This window comes from Megalobrama amblycephala, linkage group LG14 (genome assembly GCF_018812025.1).
Source record: "Megalobrama amblycephala isolate DHTTF-2021 linkage group LG14, ASM1881202v1, whole genome shotgun sequence".
Lineage (NCBI taxonomy): Eukaryota > Metazoa > Chordata > Actinopteri > Cypriniformes > Xenocyprididae > Megalobrama > Megalobrama amblycephala.
This window is the reverse complement of record NC_063057.1, coordinates 1077004-1099479: the sequence shown is the minus strand read 5'-3', so window position 1 is coordinate 1099479 and position 22476 is coordinate 1077004. Positions and strand designations below refer to the sequence as shown.

Here is a 22476-nt window from a genome sequence, read left to right as displayed (position 1 = left end):
ACATGATTATTTCACATGCTGTCAGATATGAATGAACCAGTATGAATTTTTATGGTACCATTGTTATTTTTAAGGCAAGACGCTACAGGCAAAAACATTTTTTTTCATGCACTGATTTTATCTTACAATATTCAAATCTCTGTTCTGCATATTAGTGCATATTTAATTAGATAACGCTTAATTTGCATATTTAAACAACATTTAATTTCATTTTTGCAATTCTTAATCAACTGGATGGTGAAATATCTATTATTTTTTTGTCTTGCCTTAAGTATGCATTGGAATATTTTGTGTTTGCATAAAAAGTATTTTATTGTTCAGCAGGCAAAAGCACACGTCTTTGATAACAACGCCTCGTCTCAGTCCACCAGTAGCATGTATGAGCTCTTGATGCAGCACACGTGAACGCGCGCCTGTCATCGTCCCCCGCGTGCTTGTAGTAATTGCGCCGCTGCATTAGCATGAGGCCTGCGGTGGCCTCACGAGACCCTCATAAACTCAGATGCTGCATATCATTACAGCCGCGTGCACGGCTAATGTGCGGCGAGCAGGTGCTCTCATGGGCTTTGCTGCGATACCTGCAGTCCTGAATTTTCTTTATAACCCTCCTGACAAACACACGCTCCTTTATAGATGTTTTTGTCCTCTAGCTGGATTGGTTTTCTTTTGAGAGCTTATTTCATGCAATAATAGTGTCATGCGGCGCTGCCATCCTCCATACATCAGAATGAGAGAGGTTGTGGGAAGGTGAAGGACGGGAGGTTCACATTAGAAGCTGATAAACGGCGTGATCTCCTCTGGTTTCTCTTTTCTGCATCTGCTTTAATGGTCTAATTCTGATAGAGCTTTATAAAAACATTCTTCAGTATAATTGCAAAAAACAAGCAGGTAAAGAAACAGGACAAACGCTACTAGAACGTTTTGCAAAAGTTATGAAAAAGAAAATTTCTGAAAGTTCAAACATCCAGTTTTTAAAAAGTTTTTTTCTTGGTTGAGAATATGAATGTTAAGGGGACATTCTGTTTTAATATTTTGCAAACATTACTTTTAAATGTTCTCTGAACCTTCTGAAACAAGTAGTAACATTTGAAAAACGTTGGCAAAAGTTTGAAAAACATTGAAAAACCTTGTAAGATAGTACTCGAGATAAAAGAACTAACATCTTTCCAGAGCTGAAAACAAGTGAAGAAGTGTTTCAGTATCGTTCTGACAAAAGGAGCATTTGGTGTCAAAATCTCATCCAAATTTTTCTTAAGAAAATGTTTGACAGGGTAAATATTATGGAGTAATTTAAAAGTAATTTCTTTTATTTTGTTAGTGAGGAAAAAATCTTAGTTGCATGGACCATAAATTTTTCCAATTTAAATGATCAAAAAGGTTGTTCCAGTATGAGACTGCAGGAGGGCCAGAGACAATGTTCTCAAGGAAAAAAGCTCTTATTTTATAATTTCACACAGCCCAAATTGACGCCATGAATTTGACTGTCAAAAGCGTCTTTACTTATTGACGACCATTAAAAAGAAGTCTTCTGACAGATCCTTTGGATCGCTGATTTAAAATCTGACTGCAAAAATCATCTATAACTACTGACAACCATTAGAACGTAGTCATTTATTCTGACAGAATGAAAATTATTTATTTCACTCATTTATTCTTCAGCTGTCTCTAGACCTTTTGGTGAATGATACTCGCTGATTAAATATCACTTGGAAAGGAATTAGATACAAAACATCACTGATAATAATTTAAAAAACACATATGTAAATAAAACATAAATTTGCATGCAAATATAGATTTAAAGCTGTGTTCACTAATAGCACTAGACAGTCACAGTAAATTGAACTGATGTTAATCCAGCAGCACCTCTAATGATTATATTTGAATGCCAAATCCTCCTCTTTATCAGAACTCCGACTGTTTTGATCCATTTAATCTCTGATTTATGAAGAGATCCTCCTGAAGCTCAATATTAATAACTGTGCCATCTCTCAAGTTTTATTAATAGCTCCTTCTGTTTTATGTAAGTTTATGTATGATTTATTACACACCGACTGTAGTGACTCTTATTTTGAAGTGACGAAGGCCTCGTTTATACAGAGATTTGATTTATTCCTATATTATTTATATATATTTTATTTGGATAATTATTATTTGCTAGTTCTTTATTGTTATTTTACTTGTACAGATCTGAGGTGATGGTGGGTGTGGACGGGGACTCTTATTCTGAAGTGTCTCTGGGCGCTAGTCTGATAGCGGAAGTTCGTGCCTCTGGTAGCTGCAGTTCAGGCGGATCCCGTCAGTGTCTGATCACAAACTTTCTGTCAAAGCCGAAAAACACACGCAATCCGGTGAGTGAACCCCTGAACCACTTCACACAAGCGTTAAAAAGTCGGAGGGATGAAATGATTCCCGCAGCGCAGGCGCGAGCCAGTTTAGGAGCGCAGGCCTGTAATACTGTGTGTGTTTGTGTGTTTCAGGTGAAATGGGGGATAAGGAGTTGATGTGGGCCCTGAAAAACGGAGATCTGGATGAGGTGAAGACTCTCCTGGTTAAGGTGAGAAACACACACTCGTTTCATCTCTTCACATACATTCATAAACGAGGTGTGACAGCTCGTGAAGGTCTGTAGATCCTCACACAACACTACTGTGATGCTACTGTGGTATTTGATCTATACCATGGCACTGAATGATTGCAACAGTCACATACATAGTGTGTAAACTTGTATTACTATAGTTTCAGAAAGATGTTATCATGTTATGTTACAGGAACCATGATAATACTATGGTACTTAGCAGTAAAAGCAACAGGTGGATGTTTTCTAGAAGATTTCCTATTTAAAGCAGGTTTGGTTCAGTAAAACAGCTCAGGTTGTGAAAATTTAACCCATTTTATTCAAGTAGCATGATGTTTTTATTAGAGGACTAGTGGTTTAACTGACTAAAAAGTATTATTTAAAGGGTTAGTTCACCCAAAAATGAGAATTTGTCATTTATTATTTCACCCTCATGCCGTTCCACACCCGTAAGACCTTCGTTAATCTTCAGAACACAAATTAAGATATTTTTGATGAAATCCGATGGCTCAGTGAGGCCTGAGCAATGACACTTCCTCTCTCAAGATCCATTAATGTACTAAAAACATATTTAAATCAGTTCATGTGAGTACAGTGGTTCAATATTAATATTATAAAGCCACAAGAATATTTTTGGTGCGCCAAAAAAACAAAATAACGACTTATTTAGTGATGGACGATTTCAAAACACTGCTTCAGGAAGCTTTGGAGCGTTATAAATCTTTTGTGTCGAATCATGATTCGGATCGCGTGTCAAACTACTGAAATCACGTGACTTTGGCGCTCCGAACCGCTGATTCAACACAGATTCATAACGCTCCGAAGCCTCCTGAAGCAGTATTTTGTAATCGCTATATCACTATATAAGTCACTATATTTTGTTTTTTTGGTGCACCAAAAATATTCTCATGGCTTTATAATATTAATATTGAACCACTGTACTCACATGAACTGATTTAAATATGTTTTTAGTACATTAATGGATCTTGAGAGAGGAAATGTCATTGCTCAGGCCTCACTGAGCCATCGGGTTTTAATCAAAAATATCTTAATTTGTGTTCTGAAGATGAATGAAGGTCGTAAAGGGTGTGGAAGACATGAGGGTGAGTAATTAATGACAGAATTTTCATTTTTGGGTGAACTAAACCTTTAAATGGTTGGATTTTCTCCTGAAGCGTTATCCAATAGGAACAAAGGGACTGATGATGTCAGCTGAAAAGGAAACTCATTGGCAGAAATGGTTTAAAAAATAACAACAAAACAGCATTTTTTTTTTTTTTTTTCTGATGATAATACACTGGTTTTCCTGGCGTATCAAGTGAATTCCTCAGTATATAGTAATCGTTCAGTACCATGGTATTACCAGAATGGGTTGTGGTTGTGTTAATGGTTTAGAGACGTTCAGCTGGTGACCTCTCACACACACACTCATCTGTTAAGTGTGTATCCTGTGTCACAATATCACATCACCTCCTTGTGTAACTATATACACTCTTCACACACGCACAGAAACGGACCTCAGAGGAGTGTGTGTGCTGAAATGAGTTCCTCCTGCTCTGATATATATTGGCGTGTGTGTGTGTGTGTGTGTGTGTGTGTGTGTGTGTGTGTATGTCTGTGTGGTTTGAGGATGTGGGCAGGAAACCATTCCCACACCTGTATGGAGAGCGTGTGGTTTGGTTCTCCTCACTTTCAGCCTCAGAATATCTCGTCTTTTATCACTTCACAGCATTATTCGGCCGGATCCGATCAGTGCTGAAGATCTGGATCATTTGTTTATGAAGGGGTGTTTTGTGTTATTAATGTGGTTGTGTTATGTTTAGCGCAGTGGTTTACCTCAGTTCACACCTACAGCTGGTTCACACGATGCTCAGTGTTTTCAGACTGAAGCAATAACGCTCGTGTTTCATTGTGAAGAGGGTCACGGATCAGGCTGTTGGTTTTTAGATGCAGCACATTATTAAGGGCACAAATGTTTATTAAAGTTATTAAGTCATAGTGAGTGCAGAAGTGTCAAGCTCTGCTCCTGAAACACCAAATATTGAGGCATCAAAACACAAAACAAGTGATTTGATTAGAATTTTTTTTTTTTTTTTTTTTTTTTTAAAGAAATAAACACAGACTAATAGATGATTTTATAGATTAAATAACCTTGTGTTTTTCTATATTGGGAAAATCCAGTAAATGAAACACTCCAAAAACAGCTTCACATTATGAAACACTTGAGTTCAAACAAAAGACTATATTATTAAAATAATGTTTATACTGATATATTGCATTATATAAGTGATAATTATATAATTATATTTATAAGTTATATAATGTATATTAACAATCATAATTAAATATTTAATAGTAAATATTTTTATTATTAAATAATAAACTATTAAAAAATATTGAATAATATTAAATATTATTGTGTAAAATGATTGAATTATCCTAATATTTTTTATTTTATTTTTTATTTATTAATTTATTGCTATGCTCATATAATATAATAATAATATGTATTATATAATGTGATAATTATATAATTATATTTGTCATAATTATTAAAATTATAATTATTATTAAATGTAATATGATTTAATAATAATATTATAATAATAACAAACCATGAAAAATAATTATTGAATATCATATTTAATATTAAATACTATTATATGTATAATAATTAATATATTTATGATAATTCTCCAATTATATTTGTTATATAATTTATATTAAAATCATACTAAACATAATATGATTTAATAATTAAATATTTAATATCAATAATAATAAAGTAATAAATATATATATTGAATAATATAATATTTAATATTAAATTATATTTATAATGATTAAAGTATCCTAATATTTAATATTATATTAGTATTGTTATGCTCAATAATAATTATAATAATAATATTCCTAAGGTATATAATTTATATTTTATAATTAAATATTTGATTAATAATAATATCAAACTATTAAAAATATATTGAATTATATTTAATATTAAATATTATATTCATAATATATCCTATTTTATTATTTTTAATATGTATTATATAATATATAATAATTATATTTGTTATATAATTTATAGTAAAATCATATTAAACGTAGTGTGATTTAATAATTAAATATTTATTTAATAATAATAACAACAACAAACTATTAAAATATATATTGAATAATATAATACTTAATATTAAATATTATATGCATAATGAATAAAGTGTCCTAAATCATATGATTAAAAATATATAATATTACATAATTATTATTTATAACCAGTAATCTGTGGTGTTGTGTGTAGGCGGAGGATGTGAACCGGACTCTGGAGGGAGGCAGGAAGCCGCTTCACTACGCTGCAGACTGCGGTCACGCCGACATGCTGGAGTTTCTGCTGTCTAAAGGAGCTGATGTGAACGTAACTGTCCTTCTGTCATTCTCCAGCACACACACACACACACACACACACACACACACACACACACACACACACACACACACACACACACACACACCTCAGCTCTGTGTGTTTAGATGAATATCTGCTCCACTATGTAAATGTTTAACGTGTGGAGTCACAGGGGCAGATATTAGTCTGATACCATCAAACACAGCCAGGATTAGCACGTTGACTTCTGCTAAATTACAGTATTCAAATAGAAATCCGTTATTGTAATTTGTAGTAAAATTTCAGAGTGTTCCTGTTTTTACTGTATTTTTGTTCAAATAAATGCAGCCTTAGTGAGCAGAAGAAACTAAATTAAATTAAAAAGCCCCCAGATTTTTATACGGTAGTTCATAAATTTGTATGTTATAAAATGTCACTATTGCTGCACCGTTTGATCACATTTCAATATCATAATACTTTGATTTTATTCTGTATATATCATTATTCTGCATGATTACCATATTGACTAATCATAACAATTGTGTTGCGTTGTAAATTACGCTCTGACAAACTTTTTGTACTTAGAAAGAACGTAGTAAGAGATTTGAGCCAGTTATTTTAATATTATAATTTTTATGATCATTTTGAATTAGATTTAGGATTATCATTTTAACTAAAACTATTAAAAACCTTTTAAATTGAAATAAAGCTGAAAAAAAAAAAAGTATTAAATATTAAATTTATAATATAATAATTTATAATAAAAATATTAGTTTATAAATGTAAACTAAATTAAAATCATTGGAAATAAACTGAAATAAGTTTAAGTTGAAGCACTAAAATTATTAATTGGAAATTAATAAAAACTGAAACTGAAATAAAAATAAATTAAAAGTAAATAGCAATATTTAAAAAATAATAATAATAATTATAATATTATAAATATAAATAATAATAATAAAATGAGTGTTTTCTATTTTATTTCAGTTAACATTTTAGTTGTAGCTCACTGTAATAGCCGTGATTTGAAGAAAAGCAGCACTGGCACCTCCTTCAGAAAGTGTCCAGATCTCTATCGATTCATCTCTGTCCCATCATGACCACTCATGCGTCTATCAGCGCTGCTCTCAGTACAGATAGAGACAGGTTTCCCTGCGAACAGGGGAAGATAAGAGACTTCTGAAGCCGGCTGATAACCCAGCATGCATCTCTCTCTCTCTCTGTCTAATTCATAGTGCACTTCAGAGATGGTGATTTTAACGATAATTACACCCATGTTGCTCTTCGGTCGCAGCATGTGTGAATTCTGGTGTTTTTTTTCCTGACAGGCTCCAGATAAACACGGCATCACCCCGCTGCTGTCCGCCACTTATGAGGGTCACATGAGCTGCGTCAAGATTCTTCTAGAAAAGGTACTTATGCGTTCGCACATCCTCCTGCTTTTGGTGTGTTTTAGCATGACCAAAATCTTATACCACAGCGTGATATAATATATAACAATAACACTGTATATCATAATGTCGTTTTTTTTTTTTTGCTCTTTTTTTCACTGGAAAATCATTATATCTATTTTGTTTGGAAGCTTGTTTCTGCCACTAAAAAAAGGTGATTGCAACTTTTTTTCTCGCAACTCTGAATTTGTTTCAATTGTGAGATATAAATTCGCAATTCTGAATTTTTCTCGCATTTCTGAATTTTTTTTGCAATTCTGACTTTTTCTCAAAAACTCGCAATTCTGACCTTTTTCCTCGCGATTCTGAGATATAAACTCGCAATGGCGAGTTACAAAGTCAAATTCTAAGGGGAAAAAAGTTGCAAGTTTATATCTCACAATTGTGAGAAAAAAGTCAGAATTGCAAGTTTATATCTCACAATTGTGAGAAAAAAGTCAGAATTGCACATTTATATCTCACAATTGTGAGAAAAAAGTCAGAATTGCACGTTTATATCTCACAATTGTGAGAAAAAAGTCAGAATTGCACGTTTATATCTCACAATTGTGAGAAAAAAGTCAGAATTGCAAGTTTATATCTCACAGTTGTGAGAAAAAAGTCCGAATTGCAAGTTTATATCTCACAATTATGAGAAAAAAGTCAGAATTGTGAAATAAAAAGTCGCAATTAGACAATTTTATTTATTTTAAATTTTTTCAGTGGCGGAGACAAGCTTCCATAATTTTGGGATAATCCAATGAACAAAAACAGCCTCGCATTATGAAACGCTTGAGTTCAAAACAAAAGACTCCTGAATTATATAATTAAAAGGATTAAAATCGAATAATATTATATAATATGGTAATTGTAAGATATAAACTTGCAATTCTGAATTTTTTTTGCAATTCTGATTTTGTCCCCCCTCACAATTCTGACTTTTTTCTTGCAATTGTGAGATATAAACTTGCAATTCTGACCAATTATAACTTAGTAATTAACATATAAAGAGGTAAGTCCAAACTCAAGTCTGATTGGATGAGAGATATTTGAAAAATAGCTGATCTAGAAACAAGTTGAAATTCATTTTAATGCAAAAATTTGTTTAATGTTGAGCATCTGTAATTTAACTAAATTGCAGTAATGGTATGTGCCGTATGATATATCATGATAATGAGAATGCATGCACTTCAAAATATCGTGAATAATTAAGTATACTTTTCCCATCAACCGGTTAAAAAGTACAAAACCGCTGCGTCAAAGAGGCATGCGCTCTCTGATGTAAACAAGCCCAATAAAGTCAACTTTTTAATTATATCTTACTTACTTGGAATTCTAATTGAATAATATAAAATAAAACAACAGCCGTTGACGCACATCTGTGTTATTGTGACAAGTTGTTTAATTGCTCAGCATCTCTAAACTCCTCGTCTTGACGTCTTCAGAACACGCTCTGCTCTGTATGTTCACTTTACACGTGTTTTCATGTGTCAAGCTGCTCATGATCTCTGCTGGCTGGCACATTTCTACTGTTGTGTCATGTATACTGTGGCAGCGTCCAGCTCTAGTCAGAGAAAGAGCTTTTTGTTTGTGGGTTTTAAAGCTGAAAGCGTCTGAACGGGGCTGTAAACAGTGACATCCGCAGGGTCAGACGGGGTTATATAATGCAGTTATGTCAGGCTGCACTGGCCCTCTGCACAGCACTGCACATTCTTTAGTGAGAGATCCCTTCTGAGATTACACAACACACACACACACACGTGCGCTGATGTCCCACAGGAGCCCGTCTGAGGGCCCTTCATCTCCTCACACTCGCTCTCGGTGCGTTTCCTTCGGGCCGCTCGGATGGCTGTTGCACAGGAACATTCCAGGTTGTTATTGACCTCGATTAAATCCCCATCGGATCACTTCCAAGAAGTTGGGGTGTAACAATGTTTGTCCTATTGTTTATAGAGGACCTGTTATGCCCTTTTACAAAGTCTTGATGTTGTTTTTGTGCTCTACTAGATTGAATGTTGATTATTTTCCTCATATTCAACATTGTTGCAGCTCCTCTCTTCGCAGTCTGTCAGTAACACTCTGTTTAGTTCCTGTCTCTGTGAAGCCCCTCCTTCTGAAAAGCACAATGTGCTCTGATTGGTCGGCTGGAGCAGTGTTGTGATTGGTCAAGCGCTTTGAGCGTGTTTGGAAATGTCCCACAAATGCTCATCTTGCACTGCTCTGTGATGCGCCACGCATTACAGAATCACGTTGGAAAGGCCACGCGTGACGTAGGCAGGAATAAATGTATTTTTTCAGAAAATGGCCGATTGTTTCTCTAGATAAGACTCTTATTCCTCGTCTGGGATCATGTAGAGCTCTTTGAAGCTGCACTGAAACTGACATTTGGACCTTCAAACCCCAAAGTTTTCTTTCATATTATTAATTTTTGAGACATATTTTAGTTATCATTAATGTTTTTGATTGTGACAGCAGCTTTCTGGATTGTCCATTTCTGTTTCCCTTTGAATTTTTCCTCTCAAAGGATTGTGGGTGTTTGGTTCACAGCACAGAATGATGCAATTCACACCCAAGACTACAGTATGAATCTGAATAACTTCTCAGTTGCTCTTGAATAAACGAATAACAAACACACACACTTTCCCTCAATAACACGTCTCTTATTTGTATTTGTATCTCAGTCCATCTCTGTATTCTGCCACTTTCCGTATACTGATGGATTGTGGATTAAATGTGTGTGAATGTTGGATTTGGCGGGATCGGTGCTAATGTGAGATCTGTAAAAAAATGTTCTGGATCTCGTCTCATATTTTATTAGATTGTGGTATTTCCTACTAAAGCAAGGCAGTATTTGACTCTGTAAGCGCATCCATAGCAGACTGGTAGCCGTGTCCTTGGACGGCAACATGCCCAGTGCATTATGGGTGTTGAAGTTTTCCTACTTGTTTGGCAAAACGGAAGACAACGTCTTCTCTAGTCAGGTAGTGCCGATTTCAAAAAGAAAAAAAAAAAGTTTTATTGAAAGCCAGTGGTGAAGTAACCCTTTAAATATCTTATTTAGTTTCTATTTTAATAATTCAAGTATGGTTTTCCAGAGAAGCTGGCAAATCTGCATTGAATCCAATGATGAATGTTTTTCTTGCTTATCTCTGTATTCACCTCCATTTCGTTCCCACACTGATGGTGATGAATATGGCAGACGAGAGGAAACGTCACACGGCTGAAGCAGAATGAGTGACAGAAGAGCACTTCCTCTTTTTCTGTCGTCAAATGCTCTAAATGGGAAGTAAAACTTCCATAATTACTGGTTAACTTCAGATATTTACATTTTAAACATTATTTTAAACCTTTTATCTAGCTCTCGTCTTTATCTAGATCACGTCTTCATTTTAATTCTAATATTCTTCACATTTCTTGCATTTTGTTTTATTTTCTCCACTTAAAACATCCATCAAGTCATAATCAGTGTTATTTTAGTTTTTATTTTAGTTTAATATTTTAAATTAGCTTTTATTTTTTGTACCTTTTAGTTTTCATGTTAATTTTAGTTTAATTTTTAGTAATTTCATTATGTGCTTTTGTCATTTTATTGTATAACTTTTTTTTTTGTGTAAATATTGCTATTTGGGTTTAACATTTTTATTTCAGTTTTAATTTATTTATTTATTTACAGTTTATTGTCAATGCAAAATTTTTATTTAGTTTAAGTTTTTCAGCTAATATTTACATTTGATTTTATTTCAGCTTTATTTCAGTTAACAGAAATGTTTTTAATAGTTGTAGTTTTAGTTAACGATAATAGCCCTGGTCATAATTTAATAGTAATAATTTAGTTTTTTTATGATCACCTCTAAAATTAAACTACCAGTAAATGAGCTCTGTGATTGGCTAACCTCTTTGCATGTGAAATGAGTAACAACCCACCAAGTTGCTGAACACCCATCAGGTGTCAGTATGTAAATTGTATGCTAATGAGCTCATGATTTTGATGTCTACATGCAACAACAAACTTAAATTATTATTAATGCTGAGGTATTAATTGTTGTAATTTCTTTTTATTCAGTTATTTGTACAACACAGGGTCAGTGTCTGGATTTGTGCGCTTTTCCCAACATGCAGCAGCGCTGACCACAGCACAAGGGAACAAACACTGAAATGAACAGGCATTTATTATGTGTAGAGAGATGTGAAACTGAAGAATGAACACGGGAGGTGTGTGTGTGTGTGTGTGTGTGTGTGTGTGTGTGTGTGTGTGTGTTTGAGAGGCCCACTGGTGTTTTTCTGCGTCTTTTGAGGGAGTGAATAAATAAATCAATCCTTCAGATGTTTGTTGGAGCGTTGATCCTCAGGCCGCTCTCAGGTGTTCGTGTGCAAACGGGTCACGAGAACGACCTTCAGTTTTCATACATTTGCCCTCTGAACTTCAGTGCAGAGTAAAGTCCACGCTCAGACTCTGACCTGTGAGTAAAGAGGAATAATTCTGTCCACATCCACAGTGACGATCAATAAACTGCATCGATCCATGTAGAGGATAATATTTCTGTAAAGGGCGGCGGGCCGCTCGATTACCCTCGTGTTAAAGGGCCCCGCGGGTCCGGCTCCCTGTAGATTATGCATGAGATTCTCTGTTACTCAATAACGCCGTAATCAGCTCTTATTGGTCAGGTGATGCACTGGAGGTGGAAGAGTAATCTAGTGTAAATTGCCCTTTTATTTCTTGAATAATGTTGGGTTGTGTGTAATCTAGGAGAACTTTGACTAGCGGTGTAAAGTCCGATTCACCCCGCGGCTTGTTCAGATTAGTGTTTCTGCGCTCCAGTGTGCCGCTCTGTTTATTTATCGAAGGGTGATCAAGCGCCAGAATATCAATATTGTAGCTCTCTTTGACTGTAAAACTTTGAAGGACTTTTAAACTAAATATTAACATTTTTTATTTTATTTCAGCTTTATTTTAATTAATTAACACACATGTTTTAAATAGTTTTAGTTAATGATAATAATCCTGCTGTAAGTGTCTCAATTTCATCTCTGACACACTAATGTGAATGTTTTATTGATCAGCAAAAATTGTTTGATCCTGTGTGTTCCTCCAGGGTGCTGATAAGGAACGAAAGGGTCCAGATGGTCTCAGTGCGTTCGAGGCGGCCGAGAGCGAGGCCATCAAAGCTCTACTGAAGTGAGTCGGACGCTGCCGGCAGCGGAGAGGTTCTGAACACAACCACTGGATCCCGCAAACACACACACACACACACACACACACACCTCTCTGTCTCTGCCCGCTGGCTGCATCAGCTCCTCTAGGTTTCCTTTTGTTTTGTTTTTCTTCATGACCTGTTTTATTTTATTTTAGGGGAGGTGCCTGATTTTCCCCTTTAGTTTATCAGCGTCAGCCATTGGCTGATGGACCTGTCACTCATGCCTATGGACCAATGGGAACGCCTGTCTAACACCACTAAACACGGACTTTAGAGTTCAGACTACAGCGCACAGACTCTGCGAGCGAGTGTATGATGATGATGATGATGTGTACATTAATTTTTCAGACTGTTGCGTTTTGCAATTAGAAACAAATGGTTTGTATAGTTAATAGGGCTCTGAAAACGCTGGAAAAATACTAGCTGATGAATTTACCTGCACTCCAGCCCCACGTTTCCCCTCCTTCAGCTCAACGACATTCCCGCGGCTGTCGCATTAGCTGTTTAAAGAACAAATATTACACTTCAGATGCTTGAATCGTTCTGCTGACGCACACATTTTGCTTTTGTGCCCCTTTGAATTTGTGTTGTTGTGGCAAAAATAAATGAATTCTCAGCTGCTGTGTGCTTGTAGTGTTAAACAGGATTGTTCAGACGAGGGACGCCTGTCTCTCTCTCTTTCTGTCTCCAGCAGGACGTGTCTCACTCCGCTCTCTTGCCGAGATGTCGCCCTCTCCAGATTATCTCACTCTTTTAGGCCGTCTCTCTCTCTCTCTCTCTCTCTCTCTCTCTCTCTCTGCATGATGGTGTTTTAGCTTTTGAAGACAGTCTTAAACAAAAATGCACATTGATAAGCAAATGAACACTTCAAAGATCCATATCTGGCATTGTTGTGAAAAAGTCCGTTTGAAAACAAAAAACAAATAAAACTATTTCAAATGATTAGTTTGATTTTTGTGACATTTGTAAGTATTGACTGATGGAGAATAATTATATATAATAAAAATGCTGGGTTAAAAACAACCCAAGTTGGGTTGAAAATGGACAAACCCAGCATTTGGGTTGAATGTTTGACCAACTCAACTATTGTTTAAAAATGACTATACGGCTGGATTAAAATGAACCCAAAATAGGTTGGAAGTTAAACATCACACACATAATTACTAGAGGCAACAATAATAATCAAAACATTTAATAAGCAGTTTAATAAATGTTTATTGTTTAATTGTTATTCATTAAACATATTAATAAATGTTCATTTCCAACATACTTCAGGTTCATTTCAAGCAAGCATTACAGTCATTTTTAAGCAATAGTTGGGTTAAATAAAACTACCCAGCTGGTTGGTCAAACAAATGGTTTGTCCATTTTCTACCCAACTTGGGTTGTTTTTAACCCAGCATTTGTTAGTGTACGTTAACATGAACTAACAATGAACAATAATTCTATTGCATCCCTTAGTTTGTTCATTTTAAAGTTTATTAAATTTTTTTTTACATTTAAACTGTTAACATTATATAATGCTCTGTAAATAAACAATTGTATTTAACTAAAGTTAACAAAGATTGATAAACGCTGTGGAAAATATATGGATTATATTGTTAGTTCATGTTAGCTAATAACTAATGCACTTCAAAAATGCCCTCATTAAAGGGTTTGTTCACCCAAAAATGAAAATAATGTCATTTATTACTCACCCTCATGTCGTTCCACACCTGTAAGACCTTCGTTCATCTTCTGAACACAAATGAAGATATTTTTGATGAAATCTGCATAGCCAGCAATGACATTTCCTCTCTCAAGATCCATTAATGTACTAAAAACATATTTAAATCAGTTCATGTGAGTACAGTGGCTCAATATTAATATTATAAAGCCACGAGAATATTTTTGGTGCGCCAAAAAAAACAAAATAACGACTTATTAAGTGATGGCCGATTTCAAAACACTGCTTCAGGAAGCTTCGGAGCGTTATGAATCTTTTGTGTCGAATCATGATCACTAAATAAGTCGTTTTTTTTTTTTTTTTTGGCGCACCAAAAATATTCTCGTGGCTTTATAATATTAATATTGAGCCACTGTACTCACATGAACTGATTTAAATATGTTTTTAGTACATTAATGGATCTTGAGAGAGGAAATGTCATTGCTCAGGCCTCACTGAGCCATCGGATGTCATCAAAAATATCTTAATTTTTGTTCTGAAGATTAGCGAAGGTCTTACGGGTGTGGAACGACATGAGGGTGAGTAATAAATGACAGAATTTTCATTTTTGGGTGAACTAACCCTATTAGTGAAACCTGTTGAAAACTGACTTGTTATTAATCTGTCAAATCATGATTAAATCTTATATTCTAATAATCTAATATATGTTTAGGGGTCAGTGTAAAAAAGGCTATAGAAAATATTATTAACCTGATAAAAACAATGGAAGTCTGTGAGAGAGCCTCACTATAGTGAAGCAAAGGTTTGTGTGTGTTGGCAGGGATTTTATCACGAACACACTCGTGGTCACAATGCTTTTTTCTTCTTTTCTTTTAATTAAGTGCTTTTGTTAATTACTGATCCACCCAGCGAGTCTCAGACCTTTGTCACTGTCACAACACAAAGAAATCAATTATTCAGGTGCTGCACAACTTACTGATAAAGTTTAATGGCGCCGTCCGCCGCGCGCTCACTCTCTGAGCTTTTCACTGACGTCCTGTGAATATAAAACAGCTCGTTTTGTTTTATCTTTGTTAAGACGGTGAGCGTGCTCGATATGACGGGAGGAACCCGGGACTGAAGAATCGCGATAAACAAGTCAACATGAAATCTGAAGTGTTTACTGTCTTAATACATGTTCACGATTGTGAGCGATTCACTCTAAAGTAACGTCTACATAATCTTTCATCAAAATGAAGGTTGTGTGTGGGCTGTATAACCAGATGTTTAGACGTCGTGCGTGATTCCTCGTCGAATATTTCACTTGAAAATGCCTCATATTTTGGCAGTAAAATGGGTTGCGGATCCCATTTTATGTTGATGCTTAAAGGGTTAGTTCACCCAAAAAATAAAATTTGTGTCATCATTTACCGGGTGTGCCTCTTATGTGCTGAAAAGTGAAGCTGTGGGCTTTTTGATCGCCCCCTGTTGGCTGGATGCAGTACAGGTCATAAACCTCGCCCTCTCCATTCAAACAAACGGGATTTGAGTCAAAACAAAAAAATAAATTATACTTCAAATAAAATTTTCCAAAAGATGGTTTTGGTCATTTAAGGTAGTTGTTATGACTCTGATATATATTCAATTGTTCGTTTTTGTGATAAGTTTGATTTTAGCTAGCAATTTGATGCTATAGAAACGGGGCGTGTCGTCATGATTGACAGTTGTGATTGACAGCTTCTCTGAGGACTGTCGGAGCTTCGAGGGGAGATTGAAGATATATAACTAACTATTAATTTTCAATTTCTGTGTTATTTTACACCGACCAAATGACTTGTTCAGCAATAAACTGTACTAACCAACCTACAGGATCTTTTTCGGTAACGTTAAATGTGGGCTTCATAAGCTAATTAATAAACGTTATTAGTTAAGATAACACGCCTACCATTAGCCATGACGGGAAAAAACAGGTGATCGTAATCTGGCAGTTACTAATTATTTTTATGGGTATAAAATTATAATTAGCAGGACAAAACTAATGATAGCCTACTCTAATTACAGCATTCGACCTCCTGTAACGTTAGTTTAACTTTATTTAAAATGGCAGGACCGTTTCTGATATTTTAGAGTTGTTTCTAGTGGCATATTATATTGAGTTTATCTACTGAATTTGCTGTTTCAAAAATATTATTGCTCTAGAAACAGAATAGCCTATTATTTTATAGGTAGAATTTTAAATTGTGTATAATTTATATAGTCTTTTTAAAGGTGCCCTAGAATTAAAAATTGATTTTATCTTGGCATAGTTGAATGACAAGAGTTCAGTACATGGAAATGACATACAGTGAGTCTCAAACTCCATTGTTTCCTCCTTCTTATATAAATCTCATTTGTTTAAAAGACCTCCAACGAACAGGCGAATCTCAACATAACACCGACTGTTACGTAACAGTCGGGATCATTAATATGTATGACCCCAATATTTGCATATGCCAGCCCATGTTCAAAGCATTACACAAGGGCAGCCAGTATTAACGTCTGGATCTGTGCACAGCTGAATCATCAGACTAGGTAAGCAAGCAAGAACAATAGTGAAAAATGGCAGATGGAGCAATAATAACTGACATGATCCATGATATCATGATATTTTTAGTGATATTTGTAAATTGTCTTTCTAAATGTTTCGTTAGCATGTTGCTAATGTACTGTTAAATGTGGTTAAAGTTACCATCGTTTCTTACTGTATTCACGGAGACAAGACTGTCGTTATTTTCATTTTTTAAACACTCGCAGTCTGTATAATTCATAAACACAACTTCATTCTTTATAAATCTCTCCAACAGTGTGTAATGTTAGCTTTAGCCACGGAGCACTAACAAACTCATTCAGAATCGAATGTAAACATCCAAATAAATACCATACTTACGCGATTAGACATGTTGCATGAAGAACACTTTGTGAAGATCCATTTTGAGGGTTATATTAGCTGTGTGAACTTTGTTTATGCTGTTTAAGGCAAGTGCGAGCTCCGGGGGCGGGGAGCACGAGATTTAAAGGGGCCGCAGCCTGAATTGGCGCATATTTAATGATGCCCCAAAATAGGCAGTTAAAAAAATGAATAAAAAAAAATCTATGGGCTATTTTGAGCTGAAACTTCACAGACACATTCAGGGGACACCTTAGACTTATATTACATCTTTTGAAAACATGTTCTACGGCACCTTTAAAATACATCAATGATGACGCAGTCGTCTGGGCGGAAGTTTGATACCGTGACTCCGCCTCCGGCTCCACTGATGATTCCTTCTGCGCATGCCCAGGCTCCAAACTGAGGTTTTTGCGTAACATGTCAATGCCCATCGTCGTACATTTTACATTCAGTTCATTACAGTGGAATGAAGCGTCGTCGTGTCGTCCATCCTTTTTTACCCACTATGCACTATGCACTTATGCACTATGTACTCATCCATGTAGTGTGTGAATTGTATAAGGTTATTTTGTCATTTAACATCACAGTCTGACAGCCCCTTCCCCTCCATTACGTAATTAAAGCTGCGACAGTCGAGTGCACGAAGTGTCCAACATTCCACACTTCGTTTTTTCCGTTAATTTATTGCATCATCCGGGTATTTAAAGTGTACTTTTTATTTTTGGAATTTTCAGTGTGAACAAACTATTTATACTTAAAAACATCAGAGAATAGTGAGTAAGTACACGATTTGGGACGCACCTTATGTCATTTACTCACCCTCAAGTTGTTCCAAACCTGTATGAATTTATTTCTTCTGCCGGACACAAAAGAAGATATTTTGGAGAATGTGGGTAACCAATCAGTTATAGGGCACCATTGACTTCCATGATTATTTTTAGGGCTGAACTATCCCTTGAAGTTTTCCATCAAACTCCCTAAATAAATCGAATATAGAATGAGTAGCCTTCTAGTGCCTGTCTGTCTGCTATATTTAGTGGACTTTTATATGAGGTTCATTGTGCACAGGTGGCCGTCTGAACTCTTCTTTCTTCGATCTCCTCCTACACCGTGATGTTATGTAACCGTCTCAGAGAGCATCTCTCTCTCTTTTGTCTGATTTATTAGTCAACTCTGCCTTTTCTTTCAAGAAGACTCTCAGAACTGGAGCCCTATATGTGTGATTTCAGACACAAATCTGCTGTGATCGTTGAGCTGCAGCGCCACCTGATGGCTGCTTCTGCTGTTGCGTTCATACTAATCATACTGTGTATATGTAAGGGGTTTATTTTTGTAATAACAACCGGCTGGATGTACATTATCCTGCTTGTTACACGGTTACAAGCCACGTAAGGAATTCCACAGCTGACAAATATATATTCTGAGAACGTTCCCCTTTGAAAGCGTTATTTCTGAACATTCACAACATCCAGTTTTTTTAAATGTTTAATGTTTTTGTGCTAACATTTGGAGAACCCTGATAACCCTGACCAAGCGTTCCATTAATGTTTGCTCGTAACTCTGAGGGAATGTTAGCCAAAGTTCTGAGAACGTTCCCTGGGTCCAGACCGATCATTCTTGTAAAACTCGATCAAAGTGTTTGATTAATGAGTCGTATGTGTTTCGCCACTGAGAGTCCATGTTACTGACTGAATCACCAGCTGTGTTAATTAGCACATGAACATATACTTCCTGTCTGTCTTACAGTTGCCACGGCGACTCCATGCAGAGCGACGGCTCATGATCAACAACCCCGAAATTGTGCTTAATGAAGTATCAAATCCAAATTACCTTGATAATTGTTATTTGTCTTTGTATTCACAGTTGTGACTAACAGGCCTTCCATCTTCATTCTGTACCGCGGTAGAGTGACGGTAATAACATGGTACTGAATGATCATGGTGTTTAGTATGATACCGTGGTATTTTTTTAGTAGTAAAAACAACAGGTAGACTTTATTTATCTGCTGTTATTCTGAGTGTGAAGCTCACAAAAAATACTGTGGTATTATTGTGGTGTTTGGTATTGGTACCATGTTTTTTGGACATATACTTCGGTAATACCATGTTATTATGTGAATATGAATATGGTAATCATTGAGTATCGCGGTATTACTAGCTGAAACTATACCAAGTTACAGTCAAAAATGGTGTTTTGAAGTTGTAAATAAAGGTTTTAGGAGTACGTCTGAACAAGAAAACTATTTCAGTCTTTATTATTCAAAAGTTCATGTTTAATTCAGTGTTTCTTTGAAATTATTTGTGAAATTTACTAGTAATTTCTGAGTGAAATCTCTGTTCTCAGCAACAGGTTTATTAGTTATAGGTAACTAAAACTAATTAAAACAAATATATAAAAAGCTTAAACTTATTTTATTTCAGAAACATTTCTTATTTTAATTTAACTTGAAAATAACTAAAACCAAAATAAAATTAATAAACAAACTATGGGCTAGAAAAAAACTAATAAAGATGACAAATGCACTACACAAATTACTAAAACTTTAAAAATGAAAGGGGAAAAAATAAAAATATATGTACTAATAAAAACTATAATAGTATCTTAATGATATAAAATAACTGGACAACCTCTCTTTCAAATCCTTCACCAACTTTTACATTGTATTAAAATTTTTGGAATTGAGAATTTTCTTGATGGGAAATAAACTTAATCTCTCTCTTTCTCTTTCTCTGTGTCTCTTTTTATGTGTGTGTGTTTGTTATTTTTGTGCCCTCTTTAACCAAGATTTATGAAAACAGTCAAGAAAACAGCCAAGCAAATATGAGATGTTTGTAGTGGTTTTAGTGTGTATGGCTTAAACACAGAGAACATCCAAAGCCGACTTTAATTATGCTTCAGTCCAGAGCGTGTGTGTGTGTGTGTGAGAGAGAGCGAGAGAGAGCGTATGTGTATGTGTGTGAGAGAGAGAGAGAGAGAGAGATAGTGAGTGAGTGTGTGTGTGTGTACATGTTTTTCTATCCCAGTGGGGTCTTGTGGAATTGATGAGGAAACCACGAAAAAACAAGTTTATAAATCATACAGAATGTGTTTTTTTGAAAATATAAAAATGCAGAAAGTTTTCTGTGAGGGTTAGGTTAGGGTTATTGGAGAGAATATACAGTTTGAACAGTATAAAAATCATTAGGTCTATGGAAAGTCCCCATAAAACATGAAAACCCAACATGTGGGAGTGTGTTAATGTGTTTCTGAAGTGGATCTGAAGGAAGCGTTCTGTGAAATTTCCCTGTTTCCTCCGTTCACAGAGTCCGGCGCTGCAGAAGGAGCGTTCGCTGGGAAATCAATGCTGCTCGACTGCTATTAGGAGGAGTTTAATTGCAAATAAAAGAGGATTTATCACTGCTGCTGCCGGTATGTAGACGAGCACTGGTGCATTCTGGGTAATGAGCTGAGGGGACGGCGCTCTCCGCTTCACACAGATCATCTTACCCACAAACACAGACGTGGCTCTGTTCCAAAACCTAGATAGCTGACTAGGTAGGCAGCATTTTAAGGGAACACAGATGCTGTTTTAAATAGTAGGGAGTTTAATACTCACTTATTTAGTGGCATAAAAATAATTAACCCTAGAAAGCCTGCTATATTATATTGATGCATGAATTCTTAAGGCCTCTAAATGATCAACATGATCAGTAGAGTACAAGACTTTTAGCTTCACGTGTGAAATGTAAGAATAACTTTGATATTGTTAGTAATATGTCAGGATGAACACTTACTCTCTTATTGGCTTCCATGTCAGTTAGTGTGCTGCCTTAGAAGTGTGCTACCTGTGTAAACTCATTAGGTTTTGGAGCAGAACTACAGATTGGGAAGACTTTTGGAGCTGTGATTGGAGCAAGAGGCCTTGAATAGGAACCGAAGTCTTGGATCTTTCTTTGTTTTCGCTAGAATCGAGAGCTTCACTAAATAGTTTGGCGGCAGTAGAGGAAGTGGGCCTGCTGAAGCATTTCTCATCTTTATTTTGTTCTCAGAGACGCCAAGTTCTGCTACATCTGCACATCTGAGATAGAAATAACAATCAGTCTGCTGTCAGAGCGATGAATGTTCAGGCAAACACAGAAGAAAGGGCATATATTGAGTTTGAGACAATTAATGTGAATGATCCATAGGTCCAGAGAGAAAAGGTCCCTCAGCTGTCAGATCCCGCGCTGGGATAGAGATACATGCAATATCCTGCCTTTATTTCAGTCTTATCAGACCTGTTAGATGCACCGTATCGAAGGAAGTGAGAACGATATTAGAAAAGTTAGCTTTCTTTTTGATGGAAGCTTGTTTCAGCCACGGAATTAAAAAATAAAAAAGACATTTGCAACTTTTTATCTTACAGTTCTGACTTTTTCAATTCTGATTTTTGAGTTTTCATCTCGCACTTCTGACTTTCTCCTTGGAATTCTGAGTTTACATTTCACAGTTCTGACTTTTTCCTTGGAATTCTGAGGTTACTTCTCGTACTTCTGACTGTTTTCCTCAGAATTCTTAGTTTATATTTTGCCGTTCTGACTTTTTCCTCGGAATTCTAAGTTTACATTTCACAGTTCTGACTTTTTCCTTGGAATTCTGAGGTTACTTCTCGTACTTCTGACTTTTTCCTCGGAATTCTAAGTTTACATTTCGCAGTTCTGACTTTTTCCTCGGAATTCTAAGTTTACATTTCGCAGTTCTGACTTTTTCCTTGGAATTCTGAGTTTACATCTCGTACTTCTGACTTTTTCCTCTGATTTTTGTTTACATCTCACAGTTCTGACTTTTTCCTCGGAATTCTGAGTTTACTTCTCGTACTTCTGACTTTTTCCTCATAATTCTAAGTTTACATTTCGCAGTTCTGACTTTTTCCTCGGAATTCTGAGTTTACATTTCGCAGTTCTGACTTTTTCCTTGGAATTCTGAGTTTACATCTCGTACTTCTGACTTTTTCCTCTGATTTTTGTTTACATCTCACAGTTCTGACTTTTTCCTCGGAATTCTGAGTTTACTTCTCGTACTTCTGACTTTTTCCTCATAATTCTAAGTTTACATTTCGCAGTTCTGACTTTTTCCTCGGAATTCTGAGTTTACTTCTCGTACTTCTGACTTTTTCCTCATAATTCTAAGTTTACATTTCGCAGTTCTGACTTTTTCCTCTGAATTCTGAGTTTACTTCTCGTACTTCTGACTTTTTCCTCATAATTCTAAGTTTACATTTCGCAGTTCTGACTTTTTCCTCGGAATTCTGAGTTTACTTCTCGTACTTCTAACTTTTTCCTCATAATTCTAAGTT

The 22476-nt window shown here is 35.5% G+C and overlaps 1 protein-coding gene across 4 annotated transcripts; it reads left to right on the top strand.

The window, feature by feature from the left end:
- Positions 1-2185: 2185 nt before the first annotated feature.
- On the top strand, positions 2186-20549 carry mtpn (myotrophin). Of its 4 annotated transcripts, none has more exons than XM_048154860.1 (6): positions 2186-2348; positions 2478-2554; positions 5880-5993; positions 7292-7375; positions 12487-12569; positions 20465-20549. In XM_048154860.1, exons 2-6 carry the CDS (start codon positions 2483-2485, stop codon positions 20532-20534), a joined length of 423 nt encoding a protein of 140 aa, XP_048010817.1. In that variant the 5' UTR covers positions 2186-2348; positions 2478-2482; the 3' UTR covers positions 20535-20549. The 4 variants fall into 4 exon arrangements, with proteins under 4 accessions (XP_048010817.1, XP_048010818.1, XP_048010819.1 ...); XM_048154861.1 differs by lacking the exon at positions 20465-20549 and adding an exon at positions 18909-19393; XM_048154862.1 differs by lacking the exon at positions 20465-20549 and adding an exon at positions 12744-13530.
- Positions 20550-22476: the final 1927 nt, after the last annotated feature.